The sequence below is a fragment of the Myotis daubentonii genome, chromosome 3 (genome assembly GCF_963259705.1).
Source record: "Myotis daubentonii chromosome 3, mMyoDau2.1, whole genome shotgun sequence".
Lineage (NCBI taxonomy): Eukaryota > Metazoa > Chordata > Mammalia > Chiroptera > Vespertilionidae > Myotis > Myotis daubentonii.
This window is the reverse complement of record NC_081842.1, coordinates 171,390,414-171,411,643: the sequence shown is the minus strand read 5'-3', so window position 1 is coordinate 171,411,643 and position 21,230 is coordinate 171,390,414. Positions and strand designations below refer to the sequence as shown.

Sequence of the window (21,230 nt, the reverse complement as noted above, 5' to 3'; positions counted from 1 at the left end):
AGAGTACAGGGAGCACCCGGGAGGTGCTGGCCGCATGGTGAGTGACCGGGCACTCCGGGTGGGGCGGGGAACCCAGGGAGACGGGCGAAATGGGTGTGTAAGTGCCCAAGCTTCAGTGCTGGCTTCTGGGGGGGGGGGGGGGGGCGCTTGGGTGGTGGCCTCTCCTCAAGGTCCTCATTCTCAGGGCGCTGGTGTTCACCTGAGGGTGCTGGGTGGGCTTTGGCTAGGTGGAGGGGCGTGCGCGCCCACACTGTGCCCAGCCAGACACAGAGTCACAGGTTCCTGAGGAGGGGGGGGTGCGGGGGGGGGGGGGACGACGGGGCATCTGGAAAAGGGCAGAGGGCACCCCTCAGGGTCCTGCCTTGATAGGCCCACGGGCGTGACTCGGAGCTTGAAAATGGACTTTCTATGAGATACTTAGTCTTGCATGAGGGCGATTGCCCCCTTTCCGGCAGCGCTTTCCTGTGGCCTCTCAGGTAGAGTGGCTGGCCAGTTCCTAGCACAGTGCTCTGGGGTGAGCGGGCTGTCCGGCCAGCCTGTTTTCTCATCTGTGAAATGTCTCTTTCAGAGGCCCTTGTCACCTGATTGAAGGACACTAAATACAAGCACTGTAAGAGATTAAGGTCTTCTATATTAAGGTCTAGATATAGGTCTTACAATAGTAGGCCAATGATAAAACTTTATACCCTAGTATGTGTAAAGAACAGGGTGAAATTAGTCCTTGAAAGAAAGGAGGGGAGGGGAGGGGAGAGGAGAGGAGGGAGAAAACTAGATAATTGTTACAATCCTTAGGTGTATATCCGGTATAGATAAAATCTTTGTTGAGCACCTTCTATGTACCCAGCACATTGTTTTCCCATATAACTGCATTGTTATCCCATATACACTGAGTGGCCAGATTATTATGACCACCTGACGTTTGTAGGCAAATTAGCTATAATTTGGCGCTGAAGTTGCTAGAGGGCCAGACCATTATAAATAGGGAAGCAGGTTGTTTACCACGACAGTAGAAGTGATTTTTTTCTGAAGATATGGGTAAACAATGCGGTTTAACAGCCTTTCAACATGGGATATATATATATGTATAACTGCATTGTTATCACATATAACTGTTTAAAAATCCAGTGAGTGGTTATTAGTATTCCCATTTTACCAATGTGGACACTTAGGCACTTTCTCAGAGATAGTATTACACGTTTCTGGCTCTACATTCTGTGCTCCTTGCCTGTTCACACCTCAGGCTTAATAAGGTTATAGCCACCTCCACTTGGGCAAACAAACATCAGATTCTTATTTCCCTATAACAAGTGTCCTATTTCTCTGTCCCACAGATAACTGAAAAGACCTTAGTGTTCAAGAGCGGTCACGCTCTTCCCCATTTTAATGTGAAATCCTCAATTCATTCTAGTAAACCCTCGATTTTGCAGACCTCAATTTAACTGACTTCGGATTTAATGAACAAAATTTCCGGTCCATATGTCATATGTGAAAATTATTTGGCTTCTATATATAAATTTTGCAAACTAACCTGTAAAGAAAGCCAAGTCCCTCCACCTCCACAAAAGAAAGCCAAATCCAAAAAAAGACTTGTCTAATCTCCTCCTCCTCCTCCTCCTCTTCCTCCTCCTCCTCCTCCCCCTCCTCTTCCTCCTCCTCCTCCCCCCCTCTTCCTCCTCCTCCTCCCCCCTCCTCCTCTTCCTCCTCCTCCTCCTCCTCCTCCTTCTACTCCTCTTCTTCCTATTATTATTATTATTATTTTTAATCTTGATCACTGATTTCTCCACCTGTACAATAGAAATGCCAGTGGATACTTTATTCAGAAGACCAAATAGTAGCAACTCAGCTATGTGCTCTGAATTATGATAATTTGATAAGTAAATGCTTATAAAAGATTAAGATTAGAATCTTAATTTACTTTTTTTGTGATGTCTAGAAGAAAAGGAAACATTAAGTAAAATGTTAAGCAGAGATGTGAGGCATGGGGTTGTTAGTGTAGAAACTTTAGTTGAATTCTTAGTTTATATAAGAAACTTGAGGAACACTGCAGGATGCAATCATTAGTTTTAGTCCCCACCCCATCTCCACATGTGCCTCCAGATACTTGAAGATAATTGTGAAGTTCCTAGAAAATTCCCAAAACAAAGTAATTGAAATGTGCTTTAATATCTTTAATGTCTCATAGCACTTTATGAAAAGACTCAGGGATTGATGTTACAAACTGGCAAGACCCAAAGTTAAATCCCCACCCCCATGCCATGGTCCACAATTAGAGACTTCAAGATTAAGGATGTCCAATGAGAAACCTTCCAATAAACTCAGGATGAAACATTAGTGAAGGAGATTTAATTCTCACAATAAATGTTGATTGTCATTTTTCAAACAAGAAAAAAGGCTTTGAAATGTGAAATCACTTGTGATGGTGATAGAGGTAGAAGTGGAGGACCCAGAATGGCACCCAGGTTCTTTGGCCCAAAACATCATGCTCTTTCCAGTTCATCATCCTTCCCAGTAGAAGATGGCTTATTTTATTTACTAGAGGCCCAGTGCAGGAAATTCGTGCATAAGTGCGGTCCCAAGGCCTGGCTGGCGATCGAAGCGGGAACATCTGGCGTGGAAGGGCAGGTCCCAGCTAACCTCTGGGCCCTGGGCAGCACCTGGGCCCCCGGGCTTCTGAGTCCCCCCCTGCATTTGAGTCATCAGGCCCCTGCCAAGCTCCTTCAGTGCCTGGGAGCCGGGCAGCGCCTGCCCCCCTCCCTGCTGCCGCCGCTGGTCTCTGTCTGCTGGGTGATCAGTGGGGGCGATTGGGCCCTGCTCGCACCTGCCTTGGCCTGGCACCACCTGCTCACCTGCTGCAGTCTCGCTCTCATGGGGCCCATCAGGGCTGGCAGCGCCTCCACTACCACCCACTGCCAGCGCCACGTTGCCGACGCCTGCCATTTTCCCGCTGCCCCCTGGTAGACAGCGCATGCCATAGCGAGCTGTCGAAATCCCAGTTGAGGGGACAATTTGCATATTAGGCTTTTATTATATAGCATAGCTCTAGAAGACTGCAGGGGGGCTAAATAGAGAAGGTTGGATTGTTAAAACTTAATTGAACAAGTGTGGTGAATAGTGTAGGCTTGTGGAGCTATTCTAAGAATGAAAAGACAAAATGTAGCAAATAACAGTTAATTTTAAAGCACCTTCTTTCTTCAAGACTCCACCCATGTTGTCTTTCTTTCTTCCTTCCTTCCTTCCTTCCTTCCTTCCTTCCTTTCTTTCTTTCTTTCTTTCTTTCTTTCTTTTCTTTCTTTCTTTCTTTCTTTCTTCCTTCCTTCCTTCCTTCCTTCCTTCCTTCCTTCCTTCCTTCCTTCCTTCCTTCCTTCCTTTCTTTCTTTCTTTCTTTCTTTCTTTTCTTTCTTTCTTTCTTTCTTTCTTTCTTTCTTTCTTTCTTTCTTCTTTCTTCAATTTATAAGGCAGTTCACAGTAAAAATGATTCAGGGATTAAGACTGGATAAGATTCCCTAATACATTTTAAAATTTACACACAACATTTGGGGAGCCTGTCCAGTGTGATATATCTGAAATGGAAATAAAGACAAGTGAACTGGTAGAAAGAACAAGAGAAAAGACAGGAGAAAAATATAAGAATATCTTTGTTAAGAAAAATAATAAAGGGGTCATAAAGAGGGAAAGGAGAAAACTTTGTGACTAAAATGAAGAAAAGAAAAAAAGTACCAAAACTTCAACAGTCTCCTGAATTTGGGCAAGAGGAAAATTTCTATACATGGTAAAATTAGGACTACACAGGAAAAATTCAAGAGCCACAGTAGCTGCATAAGAAAGGAAAACAGGGGTGTGTCCAATTCGGCTCATGTAAAGGGTATTGAGACTATTGGGTGAAAAAGCAGAGAGGATTGATGTGTTACTTTTTCTTCCCCTTCAAGCCATCTAACATGGTACGAAGGGGCTGATTTGATCGGGGACTGACAGGCCAGCATTTGTTTATGTTATAGCTTGTTAGGTTTTTCTCCAAAAACCTCAGAAAGAGAAGAGAGACAATGCTTCATTCAGGAGACTGTTCTTTTTTCATGACATAGATCATGAGAAGTCATGGAGCAGAGGTTGGCTTCAATGCTAGGCTGCAAGTTAGCTCCTTGGTGGATCTGATTTTCCTTTTCCATTCTCATAGTGGAATGGATCATTAGAGATACTTACATCTTGTATATGCATGGGGTTTTGTTGTTTCATCCTCTTTTGAGGGGAGTGGGTATCAAAAATAATGATTCAAGCTTCTGAAGATCACAAGCATTAGGTATTATAAGTACTTTACTAGATGTACCGGTATCATGAATATCGTGTTTGTAATGTGTATGGTGCCTGGGACATAGAGATCAACAAACTGTAGCATTACTCTTAGTATTATGCTGCTACTGTTGCTACTAATCAGAAACAGTCGCACATGTTCGATCAGAAGTAAGGTTGGATTAGAAATCTGGGAACTGTGAACTGATCTGGATTCTGCTATTAGTGTGACCCTTGGCAAACTCCTTCTTTTCTCTAGGCCTCAGTTTGTCTCTCTGTAAAATGGGGAAGGTAGAAGAGATGAGCTCCAAAGTGTTGTCTTTATACTGATCTGGCACCAGTAAGCTATGCCTATAAGTAGCTTTCCCAGAAGGGAAGGATTTTGGACCCTGCCTCATTGAGTCAACTGGGTAATGAACTGCATGCATTTGTAAAACGTCCAACCTTGATGTAGGTTCAGGGTTGTTCTGCAGTGGCCCAAACTCAAGTTGGGAAGAGAAGGGGGCAGTAGGCACATGGCATTTACTAGCAAACCTTTCAGCTTCCTTCTTCCTCTGACGTATTAAATTATCTGATGGTCAGTGTTCGAATAAAGAGTGTCTAACATAATTTTTTACTTAGTCTAACAGAACATACAATTCCTGTGCATTGAAAGCACTCTCCGTGGATAGAGCATCAGCCTGTGGACTGAAGGGTCCCAGTTTGATTCCGGTCAAGAACATGTACCGGGGTTGCAGGTTTGATCCCTGGCCCTGTTCAGCGCGCATGTAGGAGGCAACCAATCGATGTGTCTCTCTCGCATCGATGTTTCTCTCTGTGTGTCTCTCCCCTTCCACTTTCTCTAAAAATCAGTGGAAAAATATCCGCTGGTGAGGATTAACAAAACAAAACAAAAGAAAGTAGTAAGTGATTTTAAAAAGAAATGCAAAAACAAGATACAGAAGGGGAAATGAAAACTAGCCTGAGAGTGGTGCTACTTTGTGTTAGCTATTCTTATGGTCCAGGACACGATAAGACAATATCATGTTAATCTTCCCAAAAACTTTGTCTAGGTACCTGGTGTCTGAATGAGGAAATGGTCCTCTATGGTTCAGAAGGCAAAGTGGAACTGAGATCGGCTAGCCTTTTTCTTTTCCACCCTGCCACGCTGCCCCCGGGACTTAATAAGGTGCTACAGAAGAACAGCGGAGTAGAAAGTGTTTCTCCCCCTGTGAACGTATCACCTGTGGTAAGGGTTTTTCCTAAGCTAGTAAAATTAGATTTTTGAAGTCGTTGCATATTTTATGCTTCTTCCTGGAGCAATGGAGGAAGAGACTCACGGAGAGACAGTCGCTGCCTCTGCCACCTGCCAGTCGCTCTATGTCTGGCTAGTCCCCGCCCCCCGCACTGAGACACTGCTTTCTCTGTCTGGGAACTGTCACAACTGGAGTGATGAGTCAGTGACACAGCACACTCTTTCTTTTTCTGATTCAATGTAGAGTTGTAGTTTTAATACAGATCCTCCAGGCAGGCTGTGTGAAGGATGTTTACAGTAGATATGGGGTTTCATTTTATTGGAAGATACCTCATTTACTTGAAGGTCTTTGGGTTTCTGAGTTTTCTTATAAATGGAGAAGGTGTTTTACCTGGTATTCAGAGAAAATGATCAAGTTTGTGTCTGAACTATATAAACTGAATTTGATCCTTTATTTTGCCTATTTCATATATATAGGGTATCCCAAAAATGTATACACTACTAAAAGCTGATAGATCAATTGATGTTCCTTTCTTTTCAGATTTAACCCATTGGAATTTATAATTATTCAAAGTGTATGTACAATTTGGGGGATACCCTACATACATATTATATATTAATTTCTTATACCATCCAGATAAATAATTTAATATTGAATATTATACTATTTGAAGAATGTTGCAATGCACATTGGAAGATACCCTGTAGACACTCTTTGCAGTTAGGAAGCAGAAACCTGTTTAATCCTATGTATCTGTCCATTCTAGTTCAAGTCATAATTTCCTTTATGGAGAATATTTCAAATTTTAATGATGCAAGTAAGGTAACTATAATAAACAAAAACTTCTTAATGACATCAGCCACAATGTAGCAGAATAAGATTTCATGTATTTTTAATTACATAAAACTAAACAATAAGTAAACTAGTAGCCCTGCACATGAATCCGTGTGCCAGTAGCTCTCTGTGGGGCCTGGCCGCTCCATGCCTGCTTCCCAGAGGCTCTCTGCGGCCCAGAGGACCATCCGCACCCTGGCCTGGCCAGAGGCCCCTCTGCGGCTGGATGTGTAACACTTGCCTTGTCACTGGGGTGATGAAGCAAGCATTCTGCCAGGCCCCTCACGCTGCCCGCTCTCAGCAGCCACCACCGCCACCCCACCCCCACCCCCACCGCTGGGACTGGGGGACTCCGGTGGGGCTGAGAGAACTGGGCACCGCCATCTTGGGCTATGGGCGCTGCCATCTTTGTGACAGAGTGGCGGTTATTTGCATATTACCCTTTTATTAGATAGGATTAGATAAACACAGAAAAGTTTCATTCAGTTCAGCACATGCCTACTATGTGCTACAGATTGTGGCTTCTGCCCATGAGGAGCTTGCAAGCAAATGGAGGAGACAGGTAGATACCTAAATAAGTCAGTTCTACTTAAGGCAGGTGCTAAGATAAGAGGGTGCAAGATGCTATGTAGATACTAGTATGAGCTTTTGTCAGACCTGAAGACTTAAGTAAAGCTTCCAAAGATCTGACAACTTCTTTCCATCTCTGCCGCTATGACAGTGATCTACACCACCATCATTTCCTACCTGGGTCTCTGCAATTGCTTCCTAACTGGTCTGCTTGCTTCCACTCTGGCCCCCATACAAGGGGCCAAGACTAGTTTTTTGTTTTGGGTTTTTTTGTTTGTTTGTTTTGTGTATGTGCATTTAATGTAATTCATATCTTCTATCGCCCCCAATTAAAACCCAGTTAAATGTATAAATGGAACTTCTAATTAAACACCAGTGGTTTCCCATAGTGTTGAGGGTAAAATGCATGCTCCCCTCCATGGCAAACAAGCCCATGATAGATTTGCCTCCTGCCTTCTCCAATTCACTTCATACCAATCTCCCGTAGTCACTTTCCCTGGCCACCGTGAACTTATTTCAGTGCTTCATCCACAGCAAGCGTGTTCCCCTGCCTCTGGCTCTGCAGTCACCATTTTCTGTCAGGAAAACTCTTCCTGAGCCTTCACTTGGCCTACCCCAGTCTCAGCTCCAGCTTCACCTGCTAGAAACACCTCATTGACCAGCTTCTCTCCTCCCCAGGCTCTCTCTCCCTTCAGCCTTGTGTTCTTTCTTCTGTCATTATCTGAATTTGTGATTTATCTCTTTGTCTTCTATCTCTCTACTCCAGGATGTTGGTTCCAATGGGAGCCAAAACTCTCTCTGTCTTCTTCTCCACTCTGTCCCAAACTCCGGGCGCATAGAAACTTAATACATATTTGTTGAATGAATGAATGAATAAAAGGTGTCTGGGATAAGTAAGACTCAACCAGTCTAAGAACAGAAGCATGAGTTGGCATGAGCTGTGCAGTTCAGTCTCAGTAGACAGCTGAATGTCAGCAGAGAGGCGTGGAAGACGTGGCTGGTGGTAAAGACAGGAATTAGCTCACAGAGGCCATTGTAGGCCATGAACTTGTACTTTATGGTTTAGAGAGAGAGACACTGTCAGATTTCTATTTGGATCAGTGTTTCTCAAACATTTTTAATGCAGACCCAGAAGAACTACATTTTATATTATCTGCACATTGAGATCTATCCCTAGACTTCAGAACCACCATATTTCTTGGCTCTGGCCCCCTTTCTCCATCTTCAGAGCCAGCAGAGGTGGGGAGAGTACTTCTGGCATTGAAGCTCTCTGCCTCCCGCCTCAACTTTTATGAACTCATGCTCTATGAGCACATTTGGCCACCTCCTGGTCCTTAATTTTAAAGACATCTCCAAAATCCCTTTGTCATGTAACCTAATATATTCATGGGGCCTGGGGATTAGGGCAGTGGTCGGCAAACTCATTAGTCAACAGAGCCAAATATCTACAGTACAACGATTGAAATTTCTTTTGAGAGCCAATTTTTTTAAACTTAAACTATATAGGTAGGTACATTGTTATTAACTTAATTAGGGTACTCCTAAGCTGGCCTTTGCTAAAAATGTCCTCAATCTGAGGGGTTGACCTCAGTGAACGTACCCCCATTTCTTCTATCACCACTTTTTCAAAATAGGCTCGCCCAGGCCAAAAACCAACTTCTGCGCATGGGCCACGAAGTTTCAATCGCACTGTACATGTGCGTCTGCACATGGTATTTTGTGGAAGAGCTACACTCAAGCCTAAGAGCCGCATGTGGCTCGCGAGCCAAGGTTTGCCGACCACTGGATTAGGGCATAGACATATTTTGTGGACCATTATTCTGCCTGCCATAGGAATGTTTAGGGAGTTTTCTATAGCTTATATTCCTTGTCCCTTCCTCCCTCCCTCCCTCCTTTTCTCCCTCCCTGCTTTCTTTCAGGAACCATTTATTGAGTACTCTTTCCCAATGCTAAGTGCTAGCATACAGCAGTGAGCAAGACAGTTAATGTTTCTGCTCTCATGGTGGCTTAAATTCAAACAAGTAATTACAAACAAGTAATGAAGTAAATAAACAAGGTGGTTATAGATTGTACCATGAAGGCAGTGAGTAGAAAGTAGCTAGCTGGGCAAGACCACTTTGGCTAGGTGGTCAGGGAGGGGCTCTCTGAGGAAGTGACACATGAGATGAGATCTGAAGAATGTAAGTCAGTCAGCCACTGAGAACAAGGGAAAGAAACTTCTAGCAGAGGAAATGGAAAGTGCAGAGTCCCCTGGGCAGCAAAAGGCAGGTCTTGTTTAACGAACAGTCAGAAGGTCAGTGTGAATGGAGCAGAGTGAGCAGGGCAAAAACGTAAAGCAAATGGTGGTGGAGAGGTGAGGCCATGCAGTGGCTGAGAGATCCTGTGTGTGGTAAGGACTTTGAATTTTATTCTAAAGCATGGGGGACTCATTTAAGGGTTTTAAAAAGTGATGGTGTAAGAGGTAACAGAATCTGATTTATGTTTTTATTTTATCTTATTTTTTATTATTATTTATTTTTTATTTCTTTTCTGATTTATGTTTTTAAAAGGTAGTCAGCTATGTGAAAATGACTTCGAAAGGGGCAAGATGGAGTTGAGAGATACTTTAAGGGGCTCCTTCAGTCATCTATGGGAGAGATGACAGTGGTTGGGATTAGAGTGAGGATGGTAGAAAAGGAGAGAAGTGAATGATCTGTGATATACTTTGGAGGTAAAATTGATAAGACTTAGTAATGGTTTGGTTGTACGGGATGAAAAAGAGAATGGAATCAAGGGTGACTTCTAAGTTTTTGAGCAACTTCAGGGATAAAAATGTTATTCGCTGAGATAGAAAAGGCTGGGGGAAGAACCAGTTTGGAGAAAGGAGCATGTTAATATTGAGTAGTCTGCTGGACATCCAGGAAGTGATTCCAAGGAGACAGACATGTGAGACTGGAGCTCAGGGAGAAGCAGAGTTGAAGATACGCATCTCAGAGTTGTTAGCATACAGATGATATCTAGAGCCAGGTGATCAGATGAGATCTCCCAGGAGAAAGTAGAAATGGTGAAAAAATAATGCATTAGGTGAGCTGAGATCTTCCAAGGATTAAATGTCAGGAGGAGACAGAATTGCAACCAGCAAAGACTATTGAAAAGATAGTGATATTCGCCCTAACTGGTTTGCTCAGTGGATAGAGCGTTGGCCTGCAGACTGAAAGGTCCCAGGTTTGATTCCAGTCAAGGGCATGTACCTTGGTTGTGGGCACATCTCCAGTAGGAGGTGTGCAGGAGGCAGCTGATCAATGTTTCTCTCTCTCATCAATGTTTCTAACTTTCTATCCCTCTCCCTTCCTCTCTGTAAAAAAGCAATAAAATATATTTAAAAGAAAAGATAGTGATATTATTTGGGGCTACCCTGAGTGTGACTAGGCGTTAAAGGAGCAAGTAGGTATAGGGAAGCCCATTAGGGCAAGACTGTTGTGTCTAGCAGTTAACACTGTGACTGGCATCATTGAATGAAGAAGTGAATTTTTCTGAGGCTCTATAGCATGCTCTGGCACGTTTCTGGGTATGGGGATAAGAAGAGAACATTTGGAATGGCTGTTTCCCAGTGGCCTGACATCAGGGAACTTTCCATCTTACTTTGTGAAAGCCCACTTTTAATAGAATTTAGATAATTTGCTAATGACTAGTAGAGCCATTCCTTAGATTTACATTTAGAAACAATCAGAAATCACCAGCTTGCATTTTCCAAACCATTCAAGATGAAAATACTCCGTAAAATAGTAATATATGAACAAGCAAACACACAAGTAAAATTGAACTTTTATAGAAAACCTCAACAACCCTCTTTAGAACCCGTAGACTTTTTCTCCTACTGTCAAAGAGATCAATCTTTTACAAAGTTCCAAGCTGTGTGTGTGTGTGTGTGTGTGTGTGTGTGTGTGTGTGTGCGCGCACGGGGGGGGGGGGGGCCGCGGGGGGGTGTTATGAGCTACTTTTAATCTCTTACTTCCAGAAGTAGGTGTCTAGGTCAGAAATTCTCATTAGTCTTCGAATTTCACACTATTGTGTTTGACTGTGATGAGGCAACATGTTTGGAAGAAAAAAAATGTGTAGGATTGAGGCTTAGAAAGTTAAATGACTTGCCAATAGTCTCAAAGTATTTACACCCAGTTCTAAAGGACTCCAAAAGCCATGGCTCTTCTCCCACCCTTTGCTGACCCCAAGAAACTTAAATGACGTGGGGGTTAGAGATGACTAAGATTTTTCAATTTACTAGTTTTAAAGATACACTTCATTATTTAAAAAATAACAAGCAAAATCTTAATAATATGGAGAAAATTAAAAGGCCATTTTAAGCACTTCTAAATGATGTTGGTTCTGGTATTTTTTTAATGTGTTTAACATGAATGAATCTGTCTTCTCTTACAGGAAAAATATAGAGGTGTATTCCAGAGGTGACAGTTCATGGCACATATAGTTAGAACATGCTATTTGGCACTTATTTTTGTCATGTCGCCATTGGTTAAAGCAACAATAGGTAAGATATTTCTGTAATCTATCTGTGGAAGGATTTGTGGTTTAAATTCTCAGTTACAGATTAAAAATATGCACGTGTGGTAAATGTTCTGGTAGTTGGTCTTTTGTAGTCAGTCTACCATGTAAGTGGATAATCTGGTTCTATGTATGTAACTAACATGTATTTTATTTAATTTGTACTAATGATTAAAAGTTCAGTGATAACATTTCCTCTTGAAAATGGCTAGGTAGCCAAGCTCAGCATCATGAACGAATGTTTTACCTTATAATGTACGAGAGGCCCAGTACACAAAATTCGTGCATGGGGTGGGAGATCCCTCAGCCTGGCCTGTACCCTCTCCAATCCAGGACCCCTTGGGGGATGTCTGACTGCTTGTTTAGGCCCGATCCCTGCAGGATTGAACCTAAACCAGCAATGGGACATCCATCTCACAATCTGGGACCACTGGCAGCTCCTAACTGCTCACCTGCCTGTTTGCCTGATTGCTCCTAATCACTCTGCCTGCCTGCCTGATCACCCCTAACTACTCTGCATGCCTGCCTAATGCTCCTAACTGCTTTCCTGCCTGCCTGATCAGCCCTAATCGCCTCTGCCTGCCTGCCTGATCGCCCCTAACCTCTCTGCCTGCCTGCCTGCTCACCCCTAACCACCTCTGCATGCCTGCCTGATCACCCCTATTTGTTCCCCTGCCGGCCTGATGACCCCTAACTGCTCTCCTGCCTGCTTGATTGCCCCTAACTGCCTCTGCCTGCCTGCCTGCCTGATCACTCCTAACTGCTCTCCCCTGCTGGCCTGATCACCTCTAACTGCCTCTGCCCTGGCCCCCATCACCATGGCTTTGTCTGGAATCTATTAGTATAGATTCTAAAAGGGTATTTATGATTGAAGTCAGCTATTTTTTAAAAGTGGTGGCTGGCATTTTCTTTGCTTCTTTCTATTGGGAGCTTATTTTTTACTTTCTGGCCTATTAGCATCAAAGAATATCAAACAAGCAGAAAACAAACATAACTAAGATAAGAGAAAGATGTAGTTTTAGTTCTGTAAATAGAAGTGAGAACTTTTTATTTTAAAAGAATTTTCAGTACTTCCTTTATTTGATTTAAATAACATGTTTTTTTACATCAATTTCTATTTATGGTAGTTGATCCAAGAAATTTTACAATTACCTCCCCTGCCAAAAATAAAAAAATAAAAGACTTTCAGTGAATATTTTATATCACATCTAAAAATTCAGGGTGAATCTATAATTCTGAGGTTTTTTTTAAAATTGGCAATTACTAAGTACCACCAAAACCTGTTAATTCTGAATAGTTGTCATATTTATTTATACAAAAACTTCAGTAATAAGAATGACCTCTCTTTTAAATAAGAGTTTAATGTGGTAACTGACATATAGTAAATAATATGGAGAACTCTTTTTTTCATATTAGCTGTATTGGGTAATGGTTCATTTAGCCCAAGTTCTTATATCTTGAAGGAATATCAAAATATGGCACGGTAAGACCTAATTTCTATCTTTGTTGCCAACTACAAATACACCAGAGCCCCTGAATATTTTCTGTTATAAAATAATGTTATAGATTACACATACTTTATACCACTAATATAATAAAAGAGGGAACTATTCCAAAATCTGTCCCTAAAGTTTGTAATAGCCTTTTAAAATTGTCTCTTTTTGGAATGAGTATTTAAGTAAGCATCATAAATCATAAATGGGAATGGAAACAAATGTGATTTATTCTGGGAAGTACTTTTTAGTAGTCTGGTGAATAATTTACATACAGAGAGATTGGCTTTTCCTGGAACTGTGTTCTTGAATGTTCTTCCAACCCTATTTTCTCACCACTTTCCTATTTATAGTTCTGGTTCTAATATTACTGTTTTGAGAGGAATGCATGTTTTAATTCAGTTAGACTTTAATATGGTGGCCTTCTGTTCTCATTGTGCGTCACCAATACAGCCAGAGCAATGGAGGTTATTTATATTTCCAGGATTTGGTGGGGTTCATTTTGCCCTGCATTTGGGGAATTAATGAACCCTCCATTTTGGAATGGGTTGCTTATATGCCAACGAAAGTATTGCGTTTTGTGTCTCACAGCAGATGTGTGCAAGAGAGGAGATGTGACTGTGGAGCCTTCCCGTGTCCTCCCACTTGGATCTGCTGTCAACATTTCATGCTCTTTAAAGCCCAAGCAAGGCTGCTCTCCATATTCTAATTTTAACAGGTTAAGCCTCTACAAGTTTCATCAAAAAATAAAGTTCCAGCATGGCCACTCCCTCAGTTTGCAGGTCTCAGGTCTTCCTCTGGGCACAACAGTGTTTGTCTGCAAACTGGCCTGCGGCACTAGTGAGGAGATCCAGATATGTGGGGCAGAGATCTCAGTTGGTGGTGAGCATTCCATTCTGAATTCCTAAAAATTGGTGATCGTTTGGTATTTGTCCTGTGTTAAGCAGAAAGCCCAGTATAGGACTGTGTTCTTTCTTCTCCCACCATGTGGATATATTTTATCTTGATAGTAACATGAGCACCTCAATGTAAGAAGTCCAGAAATCTATGAAATTGGGGTCTCGTTTCGTAAGGCTCTATTTCCTCTCTCTCTTCTTCCTTCTCTACGTCCCTCTCCTCCCTCCCCTTTTGGCCATTAACACCATTTACCTGTTGTCCTTGGATGGCAATGGCAGGAAAATGGATCTCTGCAATCTTCATGCCTTCTTGACTTTGAGAATTTGTTCAAAACTACAACCTCCGAAAAAGAAGAAAGAGATGTCTCTTTGGAGTTATGCAGCCCAGGCTGCCTACCCAAGGCTGAACACTTCTCCCCTCTCTAACTTTATGTACAAAAAATAGTTCTTCCACCCATAGTCACTCCTGACCACTGATCATCATACTTAGCAGAGGTTAAAAGAAAACTACCATTATATTTATCTTTCCTTGAAAATTGCCTAGGGTAAACCTGACATGCTAACACTCCCTAGGGGGAAAAGAGTTGGATAGTTCCAGGGAAGCAAGAGTAAGGGAGCCAGGAAAGTAGCAAAGCAAACACAAGGTGGTTAAGTTACTGAGCTGGTCACAGAGGCATCAGAAAATACAGCTGGTTGCTTGGTCACTAGGAACATCCCCAGAAAGAACATATGGAAATGCAATGACAGGAGAAAGAGAGGAGACTTTAACTGTCTGCCTGTGGTCAGAGCATCAACTGCCCCTTACTGCTGGCTTACACAGTGGGCCCCTCCAGGCAGCTGCTGGGAATAAGAGCTAGGATGTCACAGTTGGCATATGTAGCATGAGCCACAGTGCACAGAGTGAGCCAGCAGAAGACCTACCTGCAGCTTGCAGTCTGCAGCCTGCAGCCTTAAAGGCCCAGCCGGACAAACCAGTGAGCATACATGGGTCCTGAGAGATCCTGTGGTGCTCTGTGCCTCTGTGGTTCCAGGGAAGGTCCAGAGTAGCAGGTGAGAGGCATGAAGAGAGTAGGAGCAGTTGCTACAGCAGGCTGACCAAATGCAAGGACAGGGTCCCCGTCATAAAAACAGTGATATAGACCTCAATAAGGCTCTTTCCTGCAAAGGTGAAGCCTCTTCTCTGTGACCTATAAGGATATGGTTGGTGCCAGGCAGTCTTCCTGGAGGGTCACCAGAAGCATTGAGCGGAACACCAAGCAATGGCCAAACAAATCACTGGGGGACAAAGAGACATAAACTGGGTCCAGTACTCCTCTTTCAGTTCAGAGTCTCCTGTCCCCACCCTAATGGATCATGTACTCTCAGCTCTGACAGCCTGCGGTGTCATTAGAGGAGCCTGGGCTTTGAATTCCAACCCTGCCACCAGCAATGTACCCTTCGACAGTTTCAATTCTCTGAGCCTCAGTTTCTCCCTCTGCATTATGGAGATACTACCACCTATCTCATAAGATGGTTTCAGTGATTAGATGACACCTTGTATGCAAAGTGCTTCATCTAGTACCAGGCACATAGGAGGTACATAGGTCACGAGTGCGGAGATTGCACATCTGTCCAGTTTTACTCTCTTCTTTCCCTTAAGAGAAAGCATAAGCATTGGTTATAGACAAAATGAAAATTTTTCTAAAAAACGCCAATGATCCTCACCTCCCTTGTCTTCAGAACTCCTGAATTTTTCACCCAAGTAATTTGCCATCTTACAGACTGACATGGCGTATTTGTATTAGACATTCCCAGCTCTGTGATGGCAGTTCCAGGAGTCCACAGTGCTGCTGTGTTGTTGTTGTTTTTTCTTTTTGGTGGCCTAACAATGGCCTTGGAAGTCGGTATCCTTGTCGACATCCTTAGCCATTTTGTTCCATTTCCTATCTTTGCTCAGATACATTGGAGTGCTGCAACTCCTTTTCATATTTTACTTTTCCATCCACAGTATGCATTTGTGACAGTCTGCAGCAGCAGCGGATCTAGGGAGGTGGGGAGGAGATCTGTCAGGTGCAGCTCAGTTGGGTGGTGCTGCCTGCCTGCCGGAATGTTGCTTGTGCAACGCGCTCAAGGCGTAACCACACCATGAAATGGCTGCTCTTTGAGCAAGTTTAACACCTTTGAGGTCAAGGACTGACTGGAAGCAACACCTTTTTCTGAATATAGCTAGTCATTCCAGGAAAAGACACAGTGAATGTTGGTTTCACCCAGTGTAGTAAGAGTAACCCTACCTAGTGAGAGAGTAAGCAGCCTAGCCCATGGAAACTACTCAGTGTCTATTTAAATAATCTATAATAATAAAAGCTTAATATGCTAAGTAGACCAGTTGTCCTTTCTGACGAAGCCGGGCCTGCAAGGGAAGTCCGGGTCCCAGGTGCCAGAGGGAAGCCGGTGCTGGCAGCCGGGGGAAGAAAGGCTTACTCTTGCATGAATTTCATGCATTGGGCCTCTAGTTAATTTATAAATGCCCATAAAGTATGTACTCCAAGTAAAGCTGCAGAAATTAGATTTAGATGGTACAGCTCAGAAGGACATGAGTTGGGCCAATGGATAGCAATGTCTTGGCAGTACATTTCAGGTTCAATGGAGAAAAAGAGCCCCCGATTTGTAAAGATTTGTCCTATTAAGTGGACTTTATTCCGGAAAGGTAAACTCATCGTCACTGGGGCCATGGAGGTAGCATTGGGTATTCACCTGCCAGGGAGAATAGTAAAATGTGGTGAAAGGCTTGGACATAAGTCAGCCACTCCTAGGCTGGAGCCCTGCTTCTGCCACTTCATAGATTTGTAATCTTTGGCAAGATACTTAAGAGTCTTAGTTTCCTCTTCAATAAAGTGAGGATAATAATAGTGTGTACATAATGTAGCTGCTGTGACATCTACTTGAGAAAAACCGCACATAAAACACTTAGCATAGGACTTGGCATATAGTGTTTGCTCATAGTCACTATTATTGCTATTGTTAGTAGAAGAAATTCATGCCTCAGAGGCAAATTTGAACTTGATGGGATCTAACATAGCTACCAGCTTGTCTGGGATGGGACATATAGAGAAAGTATTGTTATCTTGTTGACAAATAATAACAATGTGATTGAGTTATCACTTGTGTGGCATTTCAAATATATGGCTTTGCTCTTTATTTTTAAAGTTGTTCCAGAACAGCCTCAAAACTTATCATGCACACAGAAGGGAGAACGTGGGACTGTGGCCTGCACCTGGGACAGAGGACGAGACACCCACCTACCTACTGCGTATACTTTACAGTGAGTGAGAGACTGTTCTTGCAGGTTTTGTGGGTCTCTGTATGACATTTAGAAGTACCTAATAGTTCTAGTTTAACCGGTGAGAAGAAGCAATAGACAGCTCTAGATCATTAGATGTTTTTTTTAAAAAAATGCTAGCGTTCATAAATGAAAACTGGTTCATTCATCTACAGTGTGGGAACTGATGCATGGGTGTGAGGTCTAACTCAGAGCTCTCTTCAGGGCATCCAAGGCCAATTTTTTGCACATTCTTCCCTGCTCTAGGAGGGTTAAACTGGCTGCCTTATATACCTTTTCTCGCAGACTCTTGTGGTCATGATATATAAATAGACTCTTCCTTGTGGAGCTTTCCATCAGCCTGGGAGAGTTTCTTTTCGAAGCCCCTTTGCCTGACCTGCACGAGCGTCCACAGAGAGAGTCTGGGAGTGTCTGTTGCAGTTGATTCTATAATCCCATCCAAAGATCCCGCTGGGTTGCACTGTGCCTAAGTGAGCAGCAGATGGGGAAATGAAGTGGGCCCCAGGGTTCTGATCTGTAGTAGAAACTGGCACTTCTATGCAGTAAATGCCAAGGTGGACCATGGATCCTTTGGATCTGACCTAAGGAACCAAGACATCAGAAAGGGTTTGGGGAATTCAGGTAGTGTAGGGATGCTTACTCATCTCTATGAATGTCAAAAAAAAAAAAAAAAATCTCAGTCCTACCAAAGAAAGGGAGAGGGGGAAGTATGGTCCTATTTATGATCATAGAATACAAACATTTCCATAGTGTACCCTCTAGTAATAAGACTGACCCTAAAATATGTCTAGAATTTTAAATATTTGAAAGTTTCATTCTTTTGTGTTAAAAGGGGGAAGTAGCACATAACGTATCCTGCTAAACACAGATGTCTCTTATTCACAGGTTAAATGGACCAAAAAATTTAACTTGGCAGAAGACATGTAATGATTATTACTGTGACCATTTGGACCTTGGAATCAACCTAACCCTGGAATCACCTGAATCCAGTTACACAGCCAGGGTTACTACCATCAGTGATCTTGGAAATGCTTCTTCATTTCCATCCACATTCACATTCTTGGACATAGGTACATTTTATTTCACTTTTTGTAGGTGTCATACGTTGGCACATGAACATTATTTCAAAAATCACTTGAATGTCCTATATGTGATTGTTTCAAAAGAGGCAGTGGTTGATGGAAAGTGACCAACAAGCATAGGCATAGGATAAACATTACTTTGATGCAGGTAAAAGGGTGCATGATCCTGGAGCTATATAGAGATGGTTGTATAAAAGTCAACATTATTCTCTATATTGGACAAACAGGAGCCTCTGGTTTCAAATCTTACGAAGGCACCAGCTGCCAGTAATACTATCTGTCTGAGAGAGGGTCCTGTGAGGTTATCTCAAGAAGCTCAGTGTAGGCCATTCTTGGTAGAGATGTCTTTTTACCCCCATGGCTGTTCCACTCTTCTGAGTTAGGCTACATGTAGGCCTGCAGCTCTGGAGCAGCTGGTGCAAACTATAAATAAAATGGATCAAGGTTTATGTGCACCTCGCTCTGTGGGTACCTACCTCTGCTCCTCTCGGCGTGGTTGCTGGAATGAGCTAGTCCCAGCACATTTCTGAGCAAATATAATTGGCCCAGATGAATCAAAGACCAATCCCAGGCATTCCCAGATTCTGCCCATCCCAGGTAGAACTGGGTTTCTGGCCTGCCTGAAGTCCCAGCCTCACACTATGTGTTTCTCTTCTCTCTTCCCACAGCACCTCTTTGCATACACACTGCTAACTATGAGTCTGAACATAGGCATTTAATATGCATTTTCCTATCACACTTCTCCCCATCTACTTTGCATCTCTTTACATAGGTATCTCTAAGCCACCTTTTTCCCTCTTATTCTTTTCTTCTGTTCCCCTGTTCCTATATCCCCTTCTTGTGACTTTTCTACCAACATTTCTTCTCTTCCTGAGGGGATCACCTCTAGCCACCTCTAACTCAGCATTGGGACTCTCAGATTTGGCACATCATGTGTTTTAAATCATTGAATTAAGTGGAATCAACACTATCGTTGCTGTCAGTGGTAGTTTATTTGGTAAAAATGAGGGCAGATTAAGAGGAATTATTTTAAGGATTTAGAAGTGAATCAAACTTTTTCTTCTTTCTAAAAGCCAGGGACTTCTCTCTTGTTTATTTCACCAAATTGGGTGGTCATGCATCTTAGAGATGAATTTTATTCAACTCTTTATAGCTCATGTTAATACATAAGACAATTTCTGATTATGGAGCCTGAATCACACCTTTTTGTTTCTCCTGTTTACCAGTGAGGCCTCTTCCTCCGTGGGACATCAGAATCAAATGTGCAAATGATTCTGTGAGCAGGTGTACTCTTCAGTGGAGAGATGAGGGGATGGTGCTGTTTAATCGACTCAGATATCGGCCCAGTAACAGCAGGTCCTGGAATATGGTAATGGTTTTTGGAGTGAAAGGGGAAAACAGGGAGGGGTTCTTGATATTACTGCACAGACCTCTGTCTTTTCATACCAGCGAAATATGTAGTTTAAAGTATATACTTGAGTTATACCAGAAAGCCAGATATACCTCTATTCATCAAGAAATATCTTGAATTCTGATCACTGATTTTTTAAGTTGCAAGCTTCTGTAGACCAGTGTTAATTTTCTATATTTTGTGTCTAGTAAAGGGCTCATTTCTCCTTGAGTTTTTTTTTTTAACCCCAGCCCTATTATTACTTTTTAGTAATTTTTTAACATATTAGAAACAGAAATATTAGGGTCTGTCCACAGAAGTTTATGTGGAATTTAATATTCCAAAGTTAAAGCCCCACACTTTGATATATTAGGCATTATTTTTTTTACAATAAAAAGTATAGGATTATAATTTCTTCCAGTATTTTTATAAACTATAATGTCTTTTTAAAAATATATTTTTATTGATTTCAGAGAGGAAGGGAAAGGGAGAAAGAGATAAAAAAAAAAAACACACAAACATTAATGATGAGAGGGAATCACTGATTGGCTGCCTCCTTCACACCCCCTACTGGGGATCAAGCGCTCAACCCAGCATGTGCCCTTGACAGGAATTGAACCCAGGACCCTTCAGTCTGCAGGCCAACACTCTATCCACTGAGCCAAACCAGCTAGAGCTAAACTATAATGTCTTATAATGACAAAGGATCAGTTTCATATACAGCTGATATTCAAGAGAGGTACAGTAACTAAATTTCTTAAATATTTTTATATAATTAAAGTTTTCTGTTTGAACCCAGTTCTATGTCTTTATAAGTATTAAAATATGCATCACATTCTAATTGTGATCAAATGTAGAAAATTCTCCAAGGCCTTTATGAAAATTGGTAGTTTTCAACTTATACTTCCTTTTCAGCTAGTTTTAGGAATCCTCTTAGAACTTACATAGATAGGTTCTTAATATCAGGAGATATTTTTGTTTTGTTTATTCTGAAACAGTATTATTTCAGTGTATTCAATAACCCAGCCATTGATATATCTTCTCATTGAATGACAGATCTGAAAAAAAAAATGAGTTACCTGGTCTAGTTTTTTACCTTTTTGTTAAAATTCTTTAAATTAATAGAGTATTAATATGCACCTTAAAAATCTTGTCTGTTTGAAGGTTAATACTACAAATGCCAAAGGAAGACATGATTTATTGGATCTGAAACCATTCACAGATTATGAATTTCAGGTTTCCTCTAAACTACATCTTTATAAAGGCAGTTGGAGTGACTGGAGTGAATCATTGAGAATGCAAACGCCAGAAGAAGGTATGTGTCAAAAAAAAGAAAAAACAACAGGAATGCGGTGGGGTGGGGGCAGAGAGAAAGGATGGAGGGAAAGAAGAAGATGCAATGATTTCCTTGGAATAGAGTCGCTAAAGTGCTGATACTGAGTCAAAGAGTATGATTGCATTAATTAACAAGTTAATTTCCACATGAACTTAAGTTCTGAAACTGTCAGAGAGATCTGTTTATATTGCTAGGAAATATTTAACATTAGGTAAGTCCTACTCCTGTTTGGCATATGTCATGTTGGTGACAAGC

General features: G+C 42.0%; 1 protein-coding gene across 1 annotated transcript in view; it reads left to right on the top strand.

Annotated features, from left to right (window-relative positions):
• The first annotated feature begins 9,138 nt into the window (after nt 1-9,138).
• The window catches only part of IL12RB2 (interleukin 12 receptor subunit beta 2), a 64,582-nt gene continuing 52,490 nt past the window's right edge, over nt 9,139-21,230 (top strand). Inside the window, exons 1-7 of the mRNA XM_059689241.1 lie at nt 9,139-9,312; nt 11,337-11,445; nt 13,547-13,834; nt 17,035-17,149; nt 18,053-18,237; nt 19,476-19,618; nt 20,804-20,954. Of these exons, the coding sequence (XP_059545224.1) occupies nt 11,373-11,445; nt 13,547-13,834; nt 17,035-17,149; nt 18,053-18,237; nt 19,476-19,618; nt 20,804-20,954 (955 nt within the window). The 5' untranslated portion in view covers nt 9,139-9,312; nt 11,337-11,372. The remainder of the gene's footprint in view (nt 9,313-11,336; nt 11,446-13,546; nt 13,835-17,034; nt 17,150-18,052; nt 18,238-19,475; nt 19,619-20,803; nt 20,955-21,230) is intronic.